Source organism: Tetrao urogallus (genome assembly GCF_951394365.1).
Source record: "Tetrao urogallus genome assembly, chromosome: 16".
In the NCBI taxonomy this organism is placed as follows: Eukaryota; Metazoa; Chordata; class Aves; order Galliformes; family Phasianidae; genus Tetrao; species Tetrao urogallus.
Window position 1 is genome coordinate 10,117,203 of NC_136829.1, and position 22,943 is coordinate 10,140,145.

General features: G+C 50.3%; 1 protein-coding gene across 1 annotated transcript; it reads right to left on the reverse strand.

Annotated features, from left to right (window-relative positions):
• Positions 1-946: 946 nt before the first annotated feature.
• Positions 947-15,280, reverse strand: TPD52L2 (TPD52 like 2; the record flags this gene model as incomplete). The annotated part of the gene is made up of 10 exons (XM_079543223.1): positions 947-1,039; positions 1,242-1,290; positions 2,498-2,539; positions 3,198-3,224; positions 6,969-7,070; positions 10,884-10,943; positions 12,415-12,474; positions 13,368-13,516; positions 14,747-14,892; positions 15,262-15,280. The coding sequence occupies 10 exons, from the start codon at positions 15,278-15,280 to the stop codon at positions 947-949; spliced, it is 747 nt and encodes a 248-aa protein (XP_079399349.1).
• Positions 15,281-22,943: the final 7,663 nt, after the last annotated feature.

Sequence of the window (22,943 nt, forward strand, 5' to 3'; positions counted from 1 at the left end):
CTCCAAGAACAAAAGCTGAGAAGGGAGAAGCAAGTTTTATACACAGGGCAATAGAGTGCACCACTGAACGTTTACACAAAAACTGGCTCACAAGCATGCTGCTACTACTGAATGATGCAAAACTCCAGTGCTCAATATCCAGCTTTATAATCCTTACAGTCTTCTCTATAGAAAAAAAACCAAACATAAACAAGTAAAGCATAAGGTGATGTAAGGCTTGCAATTCAGTTTCAGAGTCCAAGGGAGCATTTCCCTAATATGATGCCAAAGCTTTTTTTGCTGTTGTTAAGCTTTATTTCTTTAAAGTTCATTGCATTTAAAAATAAAGATCTTAGTTTTGTTAAAGCTAGAGCATTAGTGTAATAACGAGGCAGCTGCTAAGTGAAGTTTCCCTCTTGGAAGCCCAGAAAAACAAGTGTTTGCCCCATTTAACAGACTGCTCCAATGAGAACCAGAGGAAGCAGTAATAGGAGAAGCCTGGGAGATCAGGGAGTAACTGCATGGCAAGCCCTGAACAGAGAACACAGCCAGAAGCTGAAGCTAAGATGCCCCTCCTCTTGGTTTCTCCTCTAACTGCCCTCCTCACACTGCACATGGCAATTTGACTGTTCCAAGAGACAACAGAAGTGGAAAAATGCTTTTTCTACACCAGTGGCATTTCTGAGCTACTTTAGGGAAACTCCATCTTCAGTGCTCTCCCAACAGGATAGCACAGTGATACAATTCATCTACAAACTTTAGTGTAAAATATTATCTGTGTACAAAACTTTGCATTCTCTTTATTTGACTTAGATCCAGCAGCAGTGTCTATGAATGAGTTATGGATCTCTCCAGACTGGCTCTCAGCCCCTTCATGGATTTGAATGTTGTCGCTGTTGTGAAGATTTGGGATGGAGGAGGCTTGCTCTTGGAGTCGTGCACAGCTGTGCAAAGCCACACTGCAGGTCTAGAAAGGAGCGTTGTCCTGGGGGGGCTTGTCTCCAGCTGAGGGGGACTGGAGGCCATCAGTGCTGTTTTCCCTGCTGCCCACCACTCTGGACTGAAAGGAGAGAAGCTAGTTAGGATAACAAGAAACCAGTACTGAGATTACCAAGCCAATCTCCCTCGTCAAGGTCACCTACCGTACAGCAAAGACTCTGCATGTGAGAAGCCATTTGCCTCAACAGCAGTTTACAGAACACTATGGAAATTAGAATTTCTGCTTAAGGCTTCACACTGTACAAGGCAAAGCAGATAGTTACCTTTATGGTCCCAACTCTATCTTCAAATGACTTGAAGGTTGCAGAATTCCTTGAAGAAATAGGAAAACAATTAAAAAAAAAAAAAATCAAAACAAATTAGCTCTTAAGTAAACCAAACCACAGTGTGCCTGGGCTCCTTGCCCGTTCCCATGCAATGCCAGAACACCCACCACACTCACAGCTCCTCACCATGTTAGCCTTTGGCACAAGTGTCTCACGCACACCAGTCAAAAAACCCCACGTACAAACTGTGAAGGAAAACATTTCTGCCATGTGCAATCTATTCATAAGCTAAAAAGTTGAGGGCAAAACGTCCTAGCTGTCTAGGGAATCAATGCATGACACGTAGAGAAGAAACTAGTCCTCAGTCCTTCAACTAAAAGCATGCTTTCTTAAATAATGGAAATGAAAAGCTGACAAGGGTTTCAAAAAAGGCTTCATTTTCCCACCTTGCATCCTGCTGACACGAAGGGGAAGGGCCACGTGCCTGAGCCTATGAGCAGTTCTGTTACACAGGTGTGGTCATAACATCAGAAACCCTTATAGAAATCCCAGTGTGATAAATTAATCAGCAAAGAAAGCCAGGTCAGTTGTTTGGCACTGAGAGGTGGCTTCGTTGGTGAATGTTCCTAGGGGAGGGCTGAGCAGAGTGCTCTGCTGGACAGTCATGCAGAGCCTTCTCCCCAGGATAGAATGCATAAGCACCATGAGCTGGGTGACAATAAGCCTCATCTCAGGCATTTTGATCCAAATCAGCACTTTACATTTCTGCCACAAAATAACATCCGATGACCAGGAATGAAGATTAACAGAGAGGGGGCTCCTGTGGGCCTTGCCCAGCTCTGGTGACTGCTTCTCTTAAAGGATCACCATCTAATGTACCACAAAGGCACTCTCAGAAGGGCACGTAGCTCCCAAGGTGGAGACAGGAGACTTAAGCTAGGATTCAGTATTAGCTGTGCTGTAAATGGCAAGAAAAAGGCTGTAATCCCTCCCTCCCCTTCCTGGAACCTCTGAAAGCTGCAAATTTCAATTCGACTTTGGTACAGTTGCAACACACTTAGTCCAAAAACAATGCAGGTGCTACCAACCATAAAGAGAGATGGAGTAAAAACAAAAACCCCAAATTACTTAAAGCTCGGGGCACAGTTACCCCATCCTCTGAGCAGGGAAGCACCCGCACAAACCAGAACAACAAAGGCACCCACAGTCTCCCACCAACCCCACTGAGGAACCACGGCTGTGTGTGACATTACCTCATTGCTGGCATGCTTATCGAGTGGCGAATGGAGTAACTGCTGCTCGGAAGCATTCAGAATAAGGAGGAAAAGGTTAAATGACAGTTTTAAACAGAAGCCACGCACAAGCAGCACGCCCTTAATCCTGCCCATACACAGGCTGCCAAGGATGAGCACGGAGCTAAAATCCCTCTTCTCCCCTTCTTGACAATGAGATATTTAGAGAAGGGCTTTCCAGCTATGCCCAATATATGAGAGCTCAGGTGCCAATGCTCAACAGCAGAAATTGAAAGCAGGGACAACTGCGGGACAAAAAGGTGCACAACTGGTCTCTCTGTACAGAGCCACTCAAATGAGTGGGTTTTCACTAGTGATGGTTTCTGCCAGCCAGCTGTTCCAATACGAAGCTGACAAAGACAGGAAAAGCACGCAGTAAGTGCTGCCAAAAGGTATGCTGAGTTAGGTGCTATCAAACAGCAAGGTGTTAGCAGCTGCTCAGGAGTTAAGAGGAGCCTTCTAGCTGCAGCTGTACCACATGGCAAGAACTGCAAACTGCAACCATGATATAAAAGCCAATTGCCAGGCACTGGATTGAGCTAGGTTTCTCAATCCATGTCAAAAGTGCAGGCAAGGCTCAAATCATCAGCTTCCCCTTTAACGCCTGCAAGGACTTGGCACAGAAACATCTGCTCTGAGAGCAACCTTGGAGATATCTTACCTAAAGGAATGCGAGAAGGGGTGAGCCCTGAGAGAAGCCATTGACAGCAAAAAGAGAAAAGGGAAGCAACAGTCAGGCATTGTGCAGACCTGAATGCTAAATGCAAGGCAGCTGAGCAGGGACACAGTCGCGGGATCACGGCACAGTAAAAGACTCCTCCTTCAGAGGAAGCCTCTCAAAACAAACTAGAGAAGCAAGTGAAAAAACCAATTGCTTTTCATTAACTCACCCCAGACTACGCTTACCCACCCATTGCTTTTACTTGATTTTTTTTCTTAGAGCCTGTTTTCCTAAGCTAAGGTTTTTACCAAGCACCAGCTGATTTGATAAAAACATTTCCTTCCCCTCTGGGCTGTGGCACAAGGACAGCAGGGCCAGGCTTTCTGGCTGAGACCTCCCATAAGGGCGCCTGTGTGTTACCTTGCCAAGCCTGCAGACCTGAGTTACAGCTCAGAGAACGAACAGATCTCAGCGTAATAAAGATAAGAATATCTGGATAAAAGTTATCACGCATACTCAACACCCATTCTTAAAGTGAATCATTTGCCACCACGTTACCAGTTTCCACATCTGATTTTGCAATGCAGCACTGTCTCAGTCTGAAGTTAGAGTAAGCTTTCCTACTGCCACTACTGAGATTTCCAGGATGTTTTGAAGAGGCTTCTCCTTCTAGAAGCAGCATTTTATTCCACTTCAATATCATTTTTGTCTCTGCAGCTGGAAGCAGTCACAGCAAGTTGAATGTGAAGTGCTTGGCAAGGAGCACAAGGGCTTTTCCTTCCAGTCTGAGCAATGACATTAGGCTTTGGGATTTCATTTCCCCTGTATCCAAGTTGGCCCTTTGGCAACACAGACCCCTTGAGACGCTGTCTGTGCGTGAGAAATAAATTAACTTCCTCCTTGCTCTCTGTTAAAGGAGAAGAACACAGATCACACGTCCATGCAGCATGCTGCTCTGCGTGCAATACCACAAGCACTGGTGGGCCTGGAGACTTCTTGGCAGTGACCCTTTTTCCTCCAATCGTAAGGATTTAAAACTTCTGTAAATTCAGGAGTTTGGGAGCTCCACCTTACAATAAACGTGCTTGCAGTATTACAGACAGTAGCAAACTCAGGCACCACAAAATGCACTGGGAGACAAAAGCACAAAGCTTTTGTCTGGCAAAAAGAAAACACCTTCAATTTGCAGTTTACTGGGGTCAGTAAAATGCAGGAACGCCTAAAAGCCAGTTTACTTTTCAACTGTAAGTGGAGATAACAGAAAGAGCTGAATTGGCCAGGACTTACAAAAATCCCACCCATTAACTAAGCTGCTTTCGTTACTTGTGGCAATCTAATAGAGCAACAGCACTAACAAGTACATTTAGTGCACGGTTACTGCATCCACCCTCACGCTCTCTCCTTGCAATTATAACAGCCTTAACATTTAGAAGTATTTTGACCAGAATGCAGGAACTGAAGGTTTAACCCAGGGCCACGTTACTGTACTTCACACCATTGCAGTGCACACATTTCTAATGGAATTACGACTACGCCCTCTGCATATCTAAGGAGATTGCCCATTTATCACACCTTCCTTGTATTTATCAACCGGTGAAGGCTGACTAAACAAGGAAATCCCCTCTGTTATCTCAACACTTCCAGTGCTGGAAAATAAACCTTCGTGGAACGGGAAAAAGCAAGTACAGTAACTGAGGTTGTAGTGTTGGCTGTGAGGCCTGGAACGGAGATTCTTGGAACACAAAGACCATCCCCCAGCTATCAGAGAAGTGATCACAGCAATATGACAGACTTCACTCTGGAAGCTCTGATTGCATATCAAAACCATGTAAAGTTTCACCTGGGGTAGAAAACGAGCCAGTTCCTGCAGAAGCTTACACTCAGAGCTAAACTTTGTTCAGAATTAGAGATATTGAGGCTTGAATACAGCAGAGAGAATTTCATTTATGTAAGCACAGAAAAACTAAAAGTCTTCTTAAAAAAAATAATTATCATTACTGCGTTCCCCACAGGGCCATATATACAAAGCACATCCTCCTGAAGTAAATTTGGCAGGGATATCCTCAAGAAGCTGCCTCTGTTTCCTCAAACATCACCCCAAGTATTATCTATAGAAAGGAATTACATGCTTTGAAATTGGTGACTAATGCTGAGCAACGCCATGGCTGCAATGGCCTGACGTGTGAGCAGTGAGCTGGGCCAGCACACACCAACAGCACGGTGGCTGTGTCAGCCCACCTCCACCACCAGGGCTAAGCTCCACTCCTCGCTCAGCTGTGCATCCCTCCCTCCATCAGCTGGCCCACATGGTGAACTTGTTCTGCCAGGGAAGAGATGCCATGCTGACGAGATTGATCCCGCACATCTTCTGGTGGTAATGCTGGCTGGGAGCTCCCCATTAGATCCAGAGGGTACAGTTCTCATCCCTTTGCCACAACAGCCTGACCAGACTGCAGAATTTAGAAGTTTACTTCACCATTACCAGCTCAGGAAGAGCTATTACCACACCATAACATCTCGCACCAGCGTCTGTCTGCAGATGTCACAAGTGATTACACATAAATCTTCTTCCCATAAAGAAGGCAACTTCCAGGACAGAAAAATTAAACCTTGAGTACTGGAAGGAGCAGGAAGTCAGCCAGTCCTCTGCCAAATTCAGACAAGTGAGATGCTGAAAACGTTCACCAACATTACCCTCCAGGAACACAGTAAATGAGTCAGTGGGGAGAGATCTAGAACAAACCAGCACTGTGTGATCAGAGGCCAACAAGTTCTTACCACTTGGGTAATCCCAGCCACAGTGGAATAGGAAATTCCCTACAAAGAACAACAGCTACCAATTCAGTCCAAGATCTGGAACATCATATTAAATTCAAGCTCTAAGAATTCTTCTTTAGTCATTTAGGTAGATTGCAGGTTCAGAATTAACTCTCAGCTCCAAGAAAAGCATCAGCAAGATATTCCACGTGCAAAAATGTGCACAACACCACCATTAATGGAGAAACAATCTTTAGCTTACATTTCTCCAGACCAGGTAAATCATCAGTTCTAACCTTCAGCTTTTTAACTCCCAGAACCAGAACCCCAGCCAGCAACTGAGGGAATCAGCTCTTAACTTTTCAGCCAAGAGAGTTTTAAATACGCAACTACTTCAGCTGCCATCTAAAGGCATCTAAAGAACCACCAACCAGGAGAAGTCCTTAATATTATCATATCTTCTGCATCAGCTCATGTCTTCCAAACTACACGACATAACCATGCTCAGAAGGCATGCTGCTCTCCTAGAAAGCTGACACGTAGGGTTTGGAACTGCATGATAAGCAGCATCCAGACTTTGTTCACTTTAAAGCACAGAATAATAATCCTGTTCCAATCTTAAGCCACAACAGTGAGAAAATACACCTCCACCATACAGTAATGAATAGAAAACGCAACCTTTAATACTAGTTTCTTATGTATGGTGAAAAAGCTGCAGTGAAACTATGACAGTAAAAGAGGGAAGGGAGCTAAGAATGTTCTGCTGGTTCTGCTAAGCGGAGCCATGCTGTTAAGTGCCTTGAAACGGGTTAAAGACTGGTTGAGGGGTAAAAAAATAAGTGTTTAATCTGTTCTGAACAACGATGTATGGGGCCACACATAAGAAGGTGGTCCATCAACAGCAGAGTGCTGCCAACTAAGCAGAAAAATGGAAAAAAGCCTTGTTATTGTTTAAAGCTTCATTGCTGTTTGAAACCCAGATCAAAGCACCAGAGCACAAAACAGAAACCTTACCTCATGTCCCCAAGTTTCCTGCTGATAACAGAACCTACGTTGGAAAGGGCTGCTGAAGTCTTCTGTCCTGCTTGGGAAAGGGTTTCTTGGGTCTTCTTATAACTAAGAAAAAAAACAACCAGTAAGCTGAACTGACAGGGTTAGGCTCTGAAAGTGAGAAGCATCCCCCAGTTTTAAAAAGGAGCCCACGTTAAAGGAAAGAAGCTAGGTTAGTGAGCTGCACTAACTTCACCGAACGAGCCCCCTCCAGTCTTACATGTATCAGTCTTGAAGTTTTAAGAAAGCAACGAGTGCAGGATTAACCTTTCCATACATAACTTCTGCTGTGTTACCATCTTGATCACACTGTCTTGAATTTGACAGAGTTGCAAAAAGAAAAAAAAAAAAAAAAGCCAATTTTTCATGCTGCAACCTTAATACTACAGCATTGTAACCTATTTGCTCCGTTATTTTGGACACTGAGAAAATTAAGTGTAGGAATCAATCCCATAATATGCTTGGAGCCCTGAAGAAGCAAGTAATACATTGTGGTGTCAGGGTATGGAGGATAGAGGCAAGACTAAGATCACTGTACAGAAAAGGAAATGCAAGGATCAGCATAACTCCTATCACCACAGTTCAGAATTAAATTGGCAGAGAAGTTTCCTATCAGTTACCATTAACCACAGTAAACAAGGCTGACAGTTCGCATTTATCAGCTGATTACATTTGAGTTTCTGCAAGTGCTGCAGTCAGACACTTGAGAACCTCTGTTTCCATAAATGAGACCTGCTTTAGGAACAAAGGTTCTTCAAGTCATTTTCTTTAACTGATACACTCTAAGCTATTCCACAGCTGGTGATTAACATCCACATTTAGGGCATTCTTACAAGACTCAGTCTTGAAAACAAGTCCAAAAATGTAAGCCAAGTTTTCTTTATCCAAGCACATCAGCTTGAGGTGACTTTTTTGCCCAGCTGCTTTTAGCAGAAGGACATTTATAAACAGAACAGAATATCCCCAGTTGGAAAGGAGCCACAGGATCACCAGGTTCAGCTCCTGGACTCACCTCAGCAGCCTACTGTTCCCACCTCTGAGCTCCCAAGGCTCGAAGCCCCATGATGACAGCTGTATCTACTTCTCATTTGCTCCAAACAAAACAGTGGAAGGCAGTATCTTGAACTAGATTCCAGCAGTGCCAACTACATTTGTTTCTTTTGCTTTTTGGTTTTGTTCAAAACCACAGCCACCTATTTCTGAATCAGGAATGCAGTCCCTCTTGCAATAGCTGGGCATGAATCCTGGGGTAAAAGCTTCTTCAGAAGAGGAGCATGTCAGCCCTCCTTCTGCAGTCCGGCTCCCTAAGCCCTGCCACTCACAGCTGACAGGAGACATGGAAGACCATGTGCTCACTAAAACATGCTGTGCCCACTAAAACAGCCATGCTTACTGTACTGCTTGGCACTCAATTCTCCCAGATTAGCACTGAGACCAGAGCAGTGATGAGAGGAAGAGTTTACAGAGGACACCATCACACCTCGCACACATTGGAAACTCTTAGCTATTATGTTGAGCTTCAGCAGATGAGAGATTTTCCAACTACTTTTTCCACACTTGACAGCAGGATTCTTAAGACAATCCAAGATTTAGCACTCAGGTGTTGCTCCTTCCCCCTGAACGTGCTCCTGCACGATGCCAACACAACTGTGAGCTGACATGGTGGTTTAGATCAGGGAACCCACCTGGCTGAAACAAATGCTTGGAAAGAAAAATGAAGATAGCAGACATCAGTTCAATCCAGTCCTGCATCCACAGCTCCTACACACAGACACACCTCCACCACTGCAACACACGAGGCAGAGCCAGGGAAGCACAGCAGAGATGAGAAGCTCCTGAACCCAGAACTGCCATCCATCAGGCAGACGTGTGGGATTGTGTCTGTAAGCAGCAGGGACCAGGCTACAAAAGCCTCCAGTGCAACTGAACAGCGCTCAGCTCTGACCCAGAAGTCACAACTACCCTCCTGCAAGTGACACAGCTAGGTACAGCATCTGTATGAACTCAGTCATTCACTTCCTTCCCTCAAGCACACTGGAATAACCCAAACCTGGGAGCAGTTCAGTATGAGCTTTGTAAACACCTCTCTATACCAACAGGCAGCTGGCTGCAGGAGAAGCTGCAGGAAAGGTCTCTGCCCTGAGGTATGCATTCTGCAGTACTCACACATTTCATTGCATCCCTCTCCTACCAGAGAAGAGCCAGACACAAATCCTCAAATCCTCCTTTATCCCAATACCAGCCTGCTCTCGCTTGCTTTTATCCAACAATCACTGTCTGTACCAATTCAGTCACCTTGCATCCAGTTTACCACAAAACCAAAGCTACAGACAGAGCTGACTGTCTGTCCTTGCCCTACTGCACACAGAGGGCGAGTCAAGCTCCAAGGCCAGAGCAGCAGCCACCAGGAAATCCAGCAGAGCACAAAAGCACATTAAGGTCCCGGGTCAGTCAGGATGCTTGTAAGCTATTAGAGAAGCTCCAAAACAACAGGAAAGAGGATTCATTTACACAACAAACCCAAACCACACAACTGAAAACCTCTTCTTTGGTTCTCTTGAACTTGGCTCCTAGCATTTACCAAGCTTTAGGGAAAGGAAACCATTCAGTTTCTAAAACACTGCTGGAATTTTACATTTCAAGCCCACTGGTCTCTCTCATTTAATTGGCATCCACCTTGTTAGCATGAATTGCAATGCTGCCTAGTGCCAAAGCAAGCAGGAAAGCTGGCATGCCACAACTATTCAGGCCCTGAGCACACTCCAGAAGCTCGCTTCCGCCACACACTCCTGGTGCTTATTGAGTGCAAGGAAACAGATATAATGAGAAGCTTTCTATTCCAGCAGGCACACCCAGAGAGGAACTCTGATTAAACACCACTGCAGTCAGTCACACTGTTGGTGAGCATAAACACAAGTCACTCTATTTAGCAAGTAAAATAGTGACTATTTACATTTTCTTAATCTAGAAAACATTCACAGAACTTTGAAAATGGAACCTGCATGCATAAGTAGTGTCAAAAAACAAAACAACTGCCACCTACCCTCACCCGTCTAATGAAGAAAACCTTCTATTCACAAGCACTGAAAGCAAGAGACCAGCCTCAAAGGACTGAATTTCATACCTACCCCAGCGAATAGGAATATCCTGCTTACCTAAGACCCACCTTACCATGGTTCAATCAGCTCAGAAAGCAACAGCACAGCCTACCTGCTTCCACCGCACTGCTGTAAAGGATTTCCCCTACATACAATGAGGTGCAATGAGAAGGATGAAGGCCAACTTCTGTAACACGCTTCTGTAATTCAGCCCAGATGAGAATTTAATCCAGACACTTAATAAAAACATAGCTAAGAGACTTTTGCAGCCAATGAACTCAGTACAACAGCTGTGAGGTTTAAGCTGTTCACATCCCTTTGGAGCCTTAAAATGTCAGAGCAGCTGCCTTGGACACTAAAGCTTCATTTGTTCTCATCAGGTACCACAGGTAAAAGAAGAGCTCTTGCTCCCCACAGAGCGTGCTGAGGGGTGAAAAGAAGAGATCAGGCAGACTATTGCACAGCTCATCAGTTGAAGTTACAAAACCTGGCGTGCAGCTCAGGTACCCAATGGCTTCAGCCAGTTCTCCAAGAGCAGGCAGCTGTTTGAAGAGCATCACCTGAACCACAGTGAAACCATTCAAAGACTGACCTGGAAAAAAAAAAAAGCGCTCCCTCTCTCAGAATAGACTTTTATTAGGGTAAAAAAAGTGAAAGCTGGAAGAAAGAAATGCTTAAATGGATGTAGTGAAAGGACAGGACTGCGAGCAGGGGCACAGAGCATTAGTGGTAGCAGACTGTCATGAAGGCATTTGTTAACGCTGAAGGTTAAGACACTCACGCTTCGGATTGAGTTAATTTTTCATTCCAGTCCTCCAGAGTGCTGCTGGCTGAAAGATATCTACAAACACAATGGAGGTTAGATACAGGTACAGTGCCAAGATTCACGACTGATGCTTCTTCTGACCGCTGTCTTGCTGACTTCCCACATTAGTGTCTCTTTACACTGACAGCATTGCAGGTTTCATTTCTCTGATAACAGCCTTCCCCCTTCTCTGTTACAGACAGAAGAAAAGGAGCTGTTGTTTGAGAGGCAGGAAGACACCCCAGCTCTGGTTTCTTTCTTATCCAAACACCTCCAAACACTGCACAAGGAAAGTCTGCAGTTTTGAAGGCGTTGGGAACTGAAAGACTTCAAACCTTCTGCTCCCTTCATAAATCCAGCATGGGCAACCAAACACCAAAAGTTAAAAGCAAGCAACAGAGAATTGAGCACAGTGCCACGAAATCTGACTGCCATCCCCACAGCTGCATTTTACTGTAGAGTATGAACTGGACAAACTGTTACAATGCACTTCATTCTCTCATCTTTAGAAATCACGTTATAACAAAGTATCTTTGGGATTGTGAGAATTAACACTGAATGTACAGAAAAAGTGCTATGAAAGCATCTGCTGCCACATGTAAAAGTGCTCAGAGGAGGTACATTGCAGGCAGTTCCTGTCGACCCTGGAAAATAACTATGCCTAGTCAGATCAGAACTGCTGACAGGAAGCTTCTAACTCACATTCTCTCAGCTAAATAATCACTTTCTTAAGCACAAAATGCAGAATGGGGAGAATCCCCAGCACAGCAAACAGTCAAGGTCTCCTTTATGTTCAGTTATGTAAGAATCAAAGTGATTTGTGACTACGAGAGGTCTAACATGACTGAAGAATACATTCTAGAGACAAAAGCAGGCAGCAACATTTAGCACCTGCTTCTGCTTGTATATATTGCAAAGACTAAAATGAATTGCTTTCTAGTGTTGGACAGCATTCAGAAAGGTTCACATGCATCAATCAGAGTCACAGCATGGCAGCTTTCAAAGCCTCCTGTACACGTTTACATTTGCAAAGCCCCTGTTTTCAGCTATGGCCTTCAGGCATTCTATTTCCACTGTGGCCAAACAGAGAGGTAATATTCAGACTGAAACCTACCACATCTGATGAGAAAAGAAATAATTTCACAGTAAAGACAGAAGTTCACTGGTAAGATACCTAATTACAACAGATTAACAGTGATCAGTTAAAGTGAGAGACTGTGGTTGATTTCTTTCATTATTTTTTAATCAAATGTGGTTTGGTAACTGATTGGAATTTTTCTTCAGCAATGGCAAGGCTATAAGAAAGATGATAGCAGTAACTTTTACTCATCTCCTCTGCAACTGAGGAGTGCTTATAGCTGGATGTCAGGCATGCTGCTAAGAACAGAGCTCTGCTGCGCCTCCAGCTCCCAATCAACCCCTGATGCCTGTGAGAACAAGGAGCAGCACAAATGGGGAATGCAGCAAGGAGCACGAAGGTGTTGCTGAGCAGCCCGAAGGAACTCACAAGTCAGACTGTGTCACTTTGTCATTCCACTCTCCAAGTTTCTCAGATGTTCTCACATAACTAGAAACAGAAAGTGTTAATGAATATAACTTCAAATATTCATTCCTAGGAGACAACGACACATTTCAGTTACAAAGTAGTAACAGAAATTGAACGGGGGATAGGAGGGAAGATGAGGAAAAGAATGAGCAGTGAAACGAACAGCTGAAGACCTGCCCTGCAGACGTGATGGCAGTAACTCCAAATTCCATTTCAGTTGCACGTGGCTTTTTAGACTGAATTATATCCCTCTGGGTACCCAAGGACCCTTTACATCAGGCAGCTGTGCTCAGATTTACCCCAACTCTCCTTTTGGGACTGTCAGACAGTGCAGCAATCACACACTTCGTTTAGAAATGGTCTTAATTTCAAACCCTGTTTAGGCACAGATGCCCCTGCATATGGCATTCATAGCAGACTAATGCTACAGACTTTTTTTCCCTAGGAAGTGCAGGCTTTTTAATTCAAGGTACACAGCCCAGGAAACCAGTTTTTGTTAGTTTTTGTTTAGTTTTTGAACTAACATACAGCTAACATTCTCAACTAGCACCATGCATTACTGAGTGAGCTCTGGCATTTTTTGCACTTCTCTTTGAGCTTGAGCTCAGAACGAGGCAGCAGCAGTCTGCCTCTCAGAGAAATGGGAAGACAAACTGAGCTGTTGAGTAGTGAGCAAGCCTTTCACATCGTGCAAGAGAGCATCCAGCAACAAAGCATTCAGACCACAGATATGAAAATCCTTTAAGCTGACACGAGATCCATTCAGCTCACTGCTTTTTAAAACCATCTTTTACTCTATGTACCTATCACAGCAAAACCCTCCAGCCAGTTGGAAAAGCTCTGGAACAAGCTGCAGGGAAATAACTGCTGCAGTCACTTCTCCATGTGAAACACACATCACAAGCAACACTTACGCGTTGGAGACCTGCACGTCATGCCAGCTCTTAGACAGGTTTTGCTTCAACCCATCCAAGGGAGTCAAACCCAGCTTCCTCTTCAGCTCTCCACAGTGCCTCTCTTTAGCAGCCAGAACTTGTCTGAGAGTACCAATTTCTTCTTCAACCTTGGAAAGAGACAGAAGCACATCTCAATACCACGGTTTGCTAAGATTCTGGGAATTAAGCCAACTTTCTGCCTTCCTGAAAACTAGCACAATTCCATTAACACGAATGTAAAGAACTGGTAGGAACCTGAGGTGCACGCAGCAATTCAACTACACATCAGTGGTGTTGGAACAGTGGCACAGATTTCAGCTAGAAAAACATATAAGAAGCCACTGCACTGGTGTTTTAATGGCACTAAAAGAACTCATTCCCTGCACTGTGATTTCAACAGTAGATACCATCTAAAAAAAATAAGTTACCAAATACTCATTTAGCTGAGGTTTCAATCTTATGATCGTTTTCCTCTGATTTCATTAGAACAAAGAGCTTTTCCTCAGAGATCTTTCTTACCAGATTTTCAGAATACTCTGGAGCAGTTTCAGAGCAGAGAGAATTCACTCCTACTTCTCAATTAAAGTTTACCAAGGCCTGCATGGCCATTCAGAACAGTGAAAACCTCCCTTGCTAAAACATGCAAATCAGAGAACCAGCATGAGATTATCAAGTGTAAGAAAGAGCAACCAAAACTACCTTCAGCTATATTACACATACAAATTATAAACTGAACTTCAAAACCCAGAGGGTGCCTAAAATTTGAGGTCTTACATTACAAGCTCTCAGCTTTAGAAAAGCATAAAGGAATCTAAAACAGCCGCCCATAAAATGTGATAAATATTTAACAAAAAAGCACCTTAAGTACCCCATTGTTTCAGCTTCCTAAGGAAAAAGGAGTTGTTTGCATACCGCTCACCTAAAGTGCTGTTTTCCTGCTTAGAGCAGAACTAAAAGCCTAAATTAAGCCAATTATTTCTTTAGGGCTCCACATTAAGCAGTTCTGTGCACGAGCAGGCGGTCTGAAATACCTGCCAGCTCTGTGCATTTAGCAAAGAATGCAGAGATCCACAGGTAACACCACTGCAAGTTCTTTCTTTACTATGAGAGTGGTGAGGTGCTGGAACAGCTGCCCAGAGAGGCTGTGAATGCCCCATCCCTGGAGGCTTTGAAGGCCAGATTGGATGGGACCCTGGGCAGCCTGGTCTGATATTAAACGTGGAGGTTGGTGGCCCTGCACGTGGCAGGGGGTTGGAGATTCATGATCCTGACCATTTCTGTGATAAGAACCAAAAAACGCATCCACTAAACCCTCAGTTTTCCTCCCAGCAGGGCAGGATCCCAGGCTCAGGTTTTACCTTGGCGATCTCAGCCCTCAGCTCCTCCTCCTCAGCAGCACTCAGCCCCTCGGGCGCTGCCGTCCTCGCCGCGGCCGCGCCGTCCACAGGAACGTCCATCATGGCATCCGACAGCAGACCTTTGTTGGGAGAGTTAAGGTTGATATCTGTCACAGACGAGAAGCACAGGGCACACATAGTGAGCAGCCAGCAAGCGAAGCACGATATGCAAACCTGGAGGGGAAAGGTGAAGCACAGGGCCCTGTGCTCGCAGACAAAAAAAAGGAACAGAAACCCTCAGCCGAATTCCCCGAGCCCGCACAGAACAGAAGCGCCGCGCTCCGCAGACCGAGCAGAGCGGCTATCGCACAGCGCCGGCCCGACGGAGGGGAAGAGCCGCCTCCGAGCTCCCGCCCGGCAGCCCGCACAGCCTGCCCGTGGCGGAGCTCCCCGAGGCCCGGCCCGTTCCCCCAGCGGCTCCTCGATCACCGCCGCCCCCCTCGCGCGTCCCCGCCCCGAAGCGCGGCCGCCCCTACCCTGACCCGCGCTCTCCATGGCGGCGCCCCGGCCCCGTTCAGCCGCCGCCAGCATTGCCCTGTGACGCAATCACCCCGCGCCGCCCGCTTCCGGGAGATGCGGTGAGAGATGACGTCACCCGCTGCGTCGCTACGGCAACGGCGCCACGTTCCTCCCTCCGCGCCTTTCCTCGGCCTCCGCCTTCCGCCAGCGGAAACGGCGGCGGGTGACGTCAACGAGAAGGGGATGAAGTGGCGTCACAGGGGCGGAGGGCTCGGAGCGGCGGTGCTGTGCGGGCGGCTGGAGGGAAGGGGGCAGCAGCGGCACGGCCTTGGCATGGCGTGGCTTTGGCCTGGTGCGGCGCGGCCCGCAGCACCCAGGACCCCGCTCCGCTCCGCTCGGTACAACCTCCCCTGGCGCAGCTCCACGCCGTTCTCCTCAGGCCCTGCCGTTATCACAGAAAGCAGAGCTCAGCGCTGCCCCTCCGCTCCCCTGGAGGAGCTGCAGTGCCTGTCTGTGAGCCAAATGAACCCAGGGACCACAGCTCTGGATGCCTCCCGTTCCCAACGCGGGGATTTCTTGCAGGGAGGCGCCCACCTGCTGTGAGCAGCACTGAAACTGGGAAGCGATAGCAGGGACAGCACGCGGCCAGCGCTCCTTGCAGCCCGCAGCTCTTTGCCTTCTGCTTTCGCTGTCTGTGGGGCTGCTGGTAGGCTTGGAACCAAAACCCCCCAGCTGTGTCAATGGGGGTTCTGGCCTGCTTTGGGGAAGCCCTCAGCCATGTGCTGGAGAAGCCCTGGGTAGCTCCACTGATCGAAATCCTGCAGCTCACCCCAATAAAAACCCCACGTAGCTCTAATTGTGTCACCAGCTACTTTCATCTCCAGAGCTGTTTCTACCTGGTCTATTTTCATTGCCCAAGATGAGCGTGAAAAGGGAAGCGAATATAAATGGGGAAACGTGCATTAATTTTTCAGAGCTGTTTCCAACAGCACATGCTGCATCCGAGCAAAGGGTTTGCAATTAGCATTGGTGAGAGCTGCTGGAAACACCCAGTGAGGGCTCAGCAGGTCATCCTAGACCCACATCACAAAGCACCCGGCCACCCTGACTGCTTCCTTTTGCTGCAAAGAACAGGGAGCACCATGAGAGCTCACTCCTTTATTGCTGTTTTTATGTAAGGGGGTTATACAGAGTCTGGCACTACTCTGGTTTCAAAGCTGGGCTCTGTGGAAATCCAAGTGTTGAACCCACATGGAAATCCGGAGCAGAGGCAGCAGGAGGCGCAGGGCCTGGCTCACAGGGAGAGCTGCAACAGCTCTGCCAGGAACAAAAACCCAATTCAGCTCCAGTCCTACTGCTGCCAGCATCAGGGTGTGCCTCCACGGGAAGCACCACATTGCCCTCCCAGCGCCCGCTGCTCCCACTGCTAATTTTGCTGTACCTTCAAGCGCTGGATTTTAATTAAACATATTCCAGTGCCAATTCGAGTCTCCATCCCAAGCCCTGCATGCGTATTGGGGTGGGGAAACAGAGAGCAACCCTGCATTTGGAGTGGGGAAAAAACTCCTTGTTCCAGGATCACTGCTGCTGTTCAAAGCGACTGTGGGGGCCAGGATGTGGGGCAGGGCAGGAATTTGGGGCAGCAGGCAGCATGCTGGATTCCCTGTAACAGGGGCTGAGGCTGGCTCTGGCTGCTGTCATCCCCAAGCTGCCAGCAGAGCTTTCCTGAGGTTTCAGCCACGGCTTATGCCCTCCCTGCTGCCCCCAGTTCTCCTTTTGCTGCTGGGACTTTCACTCTCTTGGGGGTTTTCTTTTGAAATGTCAGCCTGGAGTCAGTTCCCATCACTGATGCCCCCTCTGAGCTGCTTTGGCTCCCACACAGAGGCAGTGGGGAGGGATGTGGATGGCTGTGATGGCTGCAGGGATGTCATGTTTGGGGGGCAAGCAGCATCATCCCTGTGCCTGGGCACCTCTCTGTGTCACAGCAAGGACACGTCCCCTGCAGCACGTTGCCCACAGCTCCCGAGTCACAAAAACACAGCTGTTTCCCAGCAAAGCCAGAAGCTGTGGCCAGCCCTGCAAAAGGAACTGCATCCCAAGGCTCTCGCCATTCCTGTTTGCCCCAGTCCTGGACACCCCAGGAGGGCACGGACATTTCCCGGCTGTTCCGTGCTCAGGCAGGCGCTGCAGCTCTGCTGCTTCACTTGGAAGCTGACACAAGCTGGGCTCTGTGCCCCTTTTAGAGAAAGCCCTGACCTAGATTTCACTGCCCACTGCAAAGCTGTAGCTGTCGCTCCTCCCTGCAGCTGGAAAGGGCCCAGTGGAGCAGTCCTGGCTCGCGCTTGTTAAGCTGGTGGCTATTAGCCCTGCAGGGAACGAGCCTGCACAGGCTGATGGGCCCCCGTCACATTTTGCTCCTGTTTCCCAGGCACAAGGCACTGCTGGAGCTCACTGCTCTGCAGGAGGCCACCCTGATGTTGCAGCGAAGCTCTTGGCCCCCCCTGCTCTCCCCATAGCCACGTCCCCATCCATCCATCCTTCCATCCATCCGTTAATCCAACGACTGGTACTCCCACCCACCCATCCATCTGTCCCTGTGTCCATCTGCCCATCCATCCATGTGTTCTCCCACTCTTCCATCCACCCACACACCAGGAGCAGAGCAGGGGCTACCATGCTGTCCCCATGTCCCCACTGCAGCTCCCCGGCAATCTGTCCCACTTGGCCTCCTTTTTGGCCACAGTCCTTCCTTGGTTGGCTCTGAGCTGCTTGCTATCCCCCATACCAGGCTGGCATTTACATGGGTGCATTAACCATGCATCTAAAAAAGCCCCGGAGTGCTTCAGGTGGGAGAGATCCGCATCCTTCAGCCCATCTTTGGCAGCACTGGGGCCATGGGCTGGCAGTGATGGTGACATTCCTCTTTCCCAAACCAACCCCTGTCCCTTGCATGCTGCGGGGCTTCGCTCTGCCATCACCGTGTGCTGCCTTCCTCTTTTCTCAGCACCCGAAATAACCCCGGGGCCGCAGCAGGGGGCTGCCAGAGGTGACACTTCCTCTTTCTGAAACATCACTGGGGAAGGGATGGGGTGGGGGGGGGGATGCAGGCACGGCTGGATCCCGATTTTCCCTGCTGTGTTGGGAACCCCCAGCTGGCAGCCAGGCTGTCCCATCGGATCCCCTTTGCTTCTGAACATTGAGCTTCTCCCTGATCCCATAGAAGGAGTGCAGGACAGGGCTAGAAACAGGTTTTAGCTTCTCTCTTCTGGGGCTAGTTTCACACGTCCTCCGGGAAACAGAGCCTTAATTTCTGTCCCCTTATCATGGATCATGTGGCTGCCCTCAGCCCCAAAACAGCCCTGGGGCTGCATGGGGATTGCCTGAGCGCTATGTCCCCACTATGGGTTTTCTCCCTTTTCCCCACCACGTCACACTTTCAACTACTTCACGCCACTCCTCTCCACCCCCAGCACTGGGAATTCCCCTGACAGCTTTTGGGGCAACACTGCAGTGGGGATTGCCCCTCTCCAGCTCTACAGAGTCAGCCCTGGAGTCCCCACTCCTACGGTCCCTTGTTCCACAGTCCTTGTACACCCACGGGGCTCTGCTCACCATTGGCACCATGCACTGCCACGGGGCAGTGGGCACCTGAAGGATGGAATGTACTCCCATGGTTGCACCGCATGCCCAGGACCTCACAGTGCAGGCCATGTGCATCATGGCCAGCCCTGCAGCATCCCATCTGGACATAGGCTGGAAATCCACTCCTCCCCTCTTCTGCCTGATTTCCCCTGCTCTGCTCTGCCCAGGGCTGTGTCCCATCCCTCTCACCTCACCCTGGGACCCATCCGGTACCATCTGCTGCCTGCAAACCCTCTGCTCCCTAAGCTGCTCTAATCCCTCGGATCCTATCTGTGTCGTGGTGCGAGCTGGCAGCCCCGGGCATCTCCCCCAGGGTCGTGGGGATGAGAACCCAGGGGTTTGGTGACGTTACCCCACCAGTGGTGAGGGAGTTGTGATGGAAAACGCAGAATGCAGGATTGATGCAAAATGCAGAATGGATGCATTTTGGTTCTATGTGGTTTTCCAAGAGAAGAAAGAGGGATAAAATGTGCCCAGAGCCTCTCCAGCTGCTCCCCACTCCCTGCCCAGTCACAGGGTGAGCTGTGTGCCCCCAACAGCAGGACACAACCCCCAGAATGTGGCTTGGCAGGAGAAGAAAGGGGGCAGGGGAGTGGTGTGGGACCAGGGGGGGCCTTCCTGGAGGGTGTGGGGTGGGAGGAAATGCTGCAGACAGCTGCACAACATCTGGCAGCACTCGGCCCCCCGGGATCCCAAGGTTGCCGAGCGGGCTTCCTGCCCCCCCACTGCCAGATGTGCCCCCCGCATCCCACCCTTCCCTCCAGGCCTTGCCCCACACCTGTGTCCCGCTCTGCCCTGCTGCTCCCGTGTCCTCCTGGCCCCACAACGCCCATGGGAAAGGCGGCCCCATCACCTCCACCACCTCCATCCTTCCATCCTGGAAAACCCACCCACAGGAGCCACGGCCCCAATTCAGAACTGGTTACGGCTGTGGGGTTCGGCCATGGCCCCGTGCCTGGGATATGGGCTTTGGCCGTGGTGTGGGGAGCACAGAGTGCCAGCCCTGCCCACCAGCAGCCCCCAGCCCCACAGCGTATGGCTGGATGGTCCCTGACCCCGATCCCATGGGGCCTGACCCTGCAGAGCGCCGGGTGAGGTTGGAAGGAAGGGATGAGCCCCAGGCAGCAAAAATAGCCTCTGTCCTTCAGGATCGCTTCATGGGATTAAAAATAGCGGTGTTCCCAACAGCAACGCTCAAGGGGACGCGGGCAGAGGGGACAATTGGCTTTAGAGTCCTTGGTGCCACCATGAGAGGGTGGTGCAGGATAAAATCCAAAGGAAAAGGGTCTGTGTCCCCATCTGGGAGCTGGGAAAAACCTTAGGAGTGGGGCTGGGGCGCAGACAAAGCCCTGACCGCATTTTGCTGGGATGCATAGGGGATGTGGTGCTCCCCCCGCACCCCAGTGCCCCGTGGGGCCGCGCTCCTGGCTCCCTGGGACCGGTGGCTGGGATCGCTCCCACGGCCGGGGAGCGGCGGAGGTGGCGGCTCAGCCTCCGGAGGCAGGAAGTCGGCACTCGGGGTATGCGGGGACACGGGGACAAGGGGACGTGGGGAAACAGGGACGTGGGGACACGGGGACATGGGGACACGAGGACGTGGAGATACAGGGTGCACAGAGAGCCGCAGGGATGCTGGCCCGGTGGGACACGGGTGACATCTGGAGCCCAGTTTGTCCTTTGGGCGAGCGCTGCTGGATCCCGTGCCAAAAGCCCTCGCAGCAGCACTCGTCCCCATTTCCACTGCTCCCCTACGGGTGAGCCGCACGGCTCCTTCCAGTGCCGCAGGGAAGTGGCACCGACGGCAGGATCCGGTGTCCCGATGTCCCCGTGTCCCGATGTGCCATTGTCCCTCCCCCTGCCATGTCCCCGGCACAGCACTGACTGCAGGGTCCGGCGTTTCCCCTCCTGCTCTCTCCTCTCTGCTCCCCTCCCCTCGGGACCTGGGAGCCGCTTTTCTTTCTCTCCGTGTTTTCTTCCCACGTTTCCGCTCGCCATGGCAGCGCTGCGCTCTGCACAAGGTCTGCTCGGAGGGAGACCTCCTCCTCTTCCTCCTCCTCCTGCTCCTGCTGCAGCAGTCCTGGGCAGGGTGCAGGGGACAGGAGCTGCAGCAGTGACAGCATTTCAACAGGACCATTGCAAAGGAGAAATCTCAGCTTCTTCCCTAAAGCTCAGAATGTGGGGGCAGGCATTTTACTTCCATCCCATAACGGGAATGGGATGGGAACAGCCCCAGACACCTTCCAGCCCCACGTGGGGCACGCGGGGGGACACCGGCACTCGGTGTATCTCTGAGCATCCCTGAGAGTGTGTGCATGGAACGTGGGTGCACACGGTGTGTGCCTTCACCTGCACTGTGGGCCAGCTCTGGGGGACATGGGCTGGGGTCACAGGATGTGGACATGGAGTGGGGCCACAGCCATGGAGAGGGGATGGCTCTCCCTAGGCATTATCCAGCCCCAGCCAGGCATTATCCAGCTGATCCCCCTCACAGTCCCTAAATCCCTTATGGGAGTTACAACCAGCAGCTGCCAGCCCTGATCCCAGGAGACCCTCCGTGCCCCCGCTGTGCTCACATATGGTGAGACTGGAGCCCCCTGTACCCCTGCTCCCTTCCCCCGGCCCCAGCTCCGTGGCCGGGACATGAAAGCAGGGCTGGGGCGCGCTGCCCTCCCACATCCTTCCCTGCAAATTCCTCTCCCTCCTTCATCTCTCCGGGGGTGCCCGGCTGCGCTTATCACCACCGTGGAGAGGGCCGGAGGAGACCTTCGCATTTTCCCCTCTGTTATAAATAGCATGAGATTTATTTTCTGGCAGCATGGAAAGCCCCCGGGGCGTAAGAGAGGAAGCAGACGGGCTGGGTGGGGGGCGGGCAGCGGGGGGAGAGTGAAAAGGGCAGGAAATAACCCCCCGGCTGCAGCGGCCCCGCAGAGGGGAAAATGCTTCGATGCAAACAGAGTGTGGTTAATATGGAAACTCCCAGGGCAGAGCCGTGCTGCCCTGTGTCCTGCTGTCCAGCCCTCAGCCGTTTCCTGCCCCCTGCCTGGACACCCACCCAGCACACAACCCCCACCCGGGGGGATGAGCATCTCCGGCTCCACTTTATACAGGAGGAGATGGGGATGCTCACGGACCCCCCCCAGCCCACGGCCTTCCCCGCTGGGCCGTTCCTTGGGTTTGTCCATGACCCCCGCTCAGAGGCCGAGCACTGTGTGAATCACAGCAGCCCGCTCCATAAATCACTGCAGCTGCTTCCCAGAAGATGCTCTCAGCGACCCCAACCTCACCGTGCTCCCCCGCTGTCCCCCTGCCCACCCCCGTTGATGTCCCTCTGCCACCCCCATAGGACACAGCGCCTCTCATCCCTCTCTTGGTGTCACACCCCGCTGACCCCAGCCGCCCCCGGTGACCTCCCTGTGCCACCGGGGGGGGGGAGGGGGCTGTTCCTATTTCCTGGGGACGTTTGGTCACAGATTTTCCCCCTTCCCCAGTCCCCGTGTTATCGGCCCCGTGATGATTTCCTCCCTGCCCACCCACCTGCTTATTTTAGCCTCTTCTTCCTTCCTCCCAGCTGCTCTCCAGCCCCGCTCCTTCCCTGCACCCCCCAGCCCTGTGCCCCCCCAGCCCCAGCCTGCCCGCAGAGCCTCTATTTAAGGCATGATCTTTAAATTGAAGCCTGTAGCCACCGTTCAAAGCTCCTTGGCTCTCTGTCCCGCTCCTGTCCTCTGCCTGAACTCTACTGCCAGCCCCACTGCCTGTGCCCCCCCAAAAATATTTGCTGGCTTTCTCCAAGGCAAAGCACTTGGCAGCGAACCCTCATCTCATGAGTGACAGCCTCACACCCGGCGTCCCTGCATGCAGAGAGGGTCCTGGCATGGGGACATCCGCAGGGCCGGGAGGTGCTGGCAGTGATTTATGGCAGTCAGCGTCCCCGTGTCCTTCAGGAATGCATCCCCTCAGTGATGTCCCCGGGGGAGGACGCAGCCCCCAGTGCTGCTGCACGACACTGCCACGGAACAGTGGGGACATGGAGACGTGGGGACATGGAGACACAGGAACA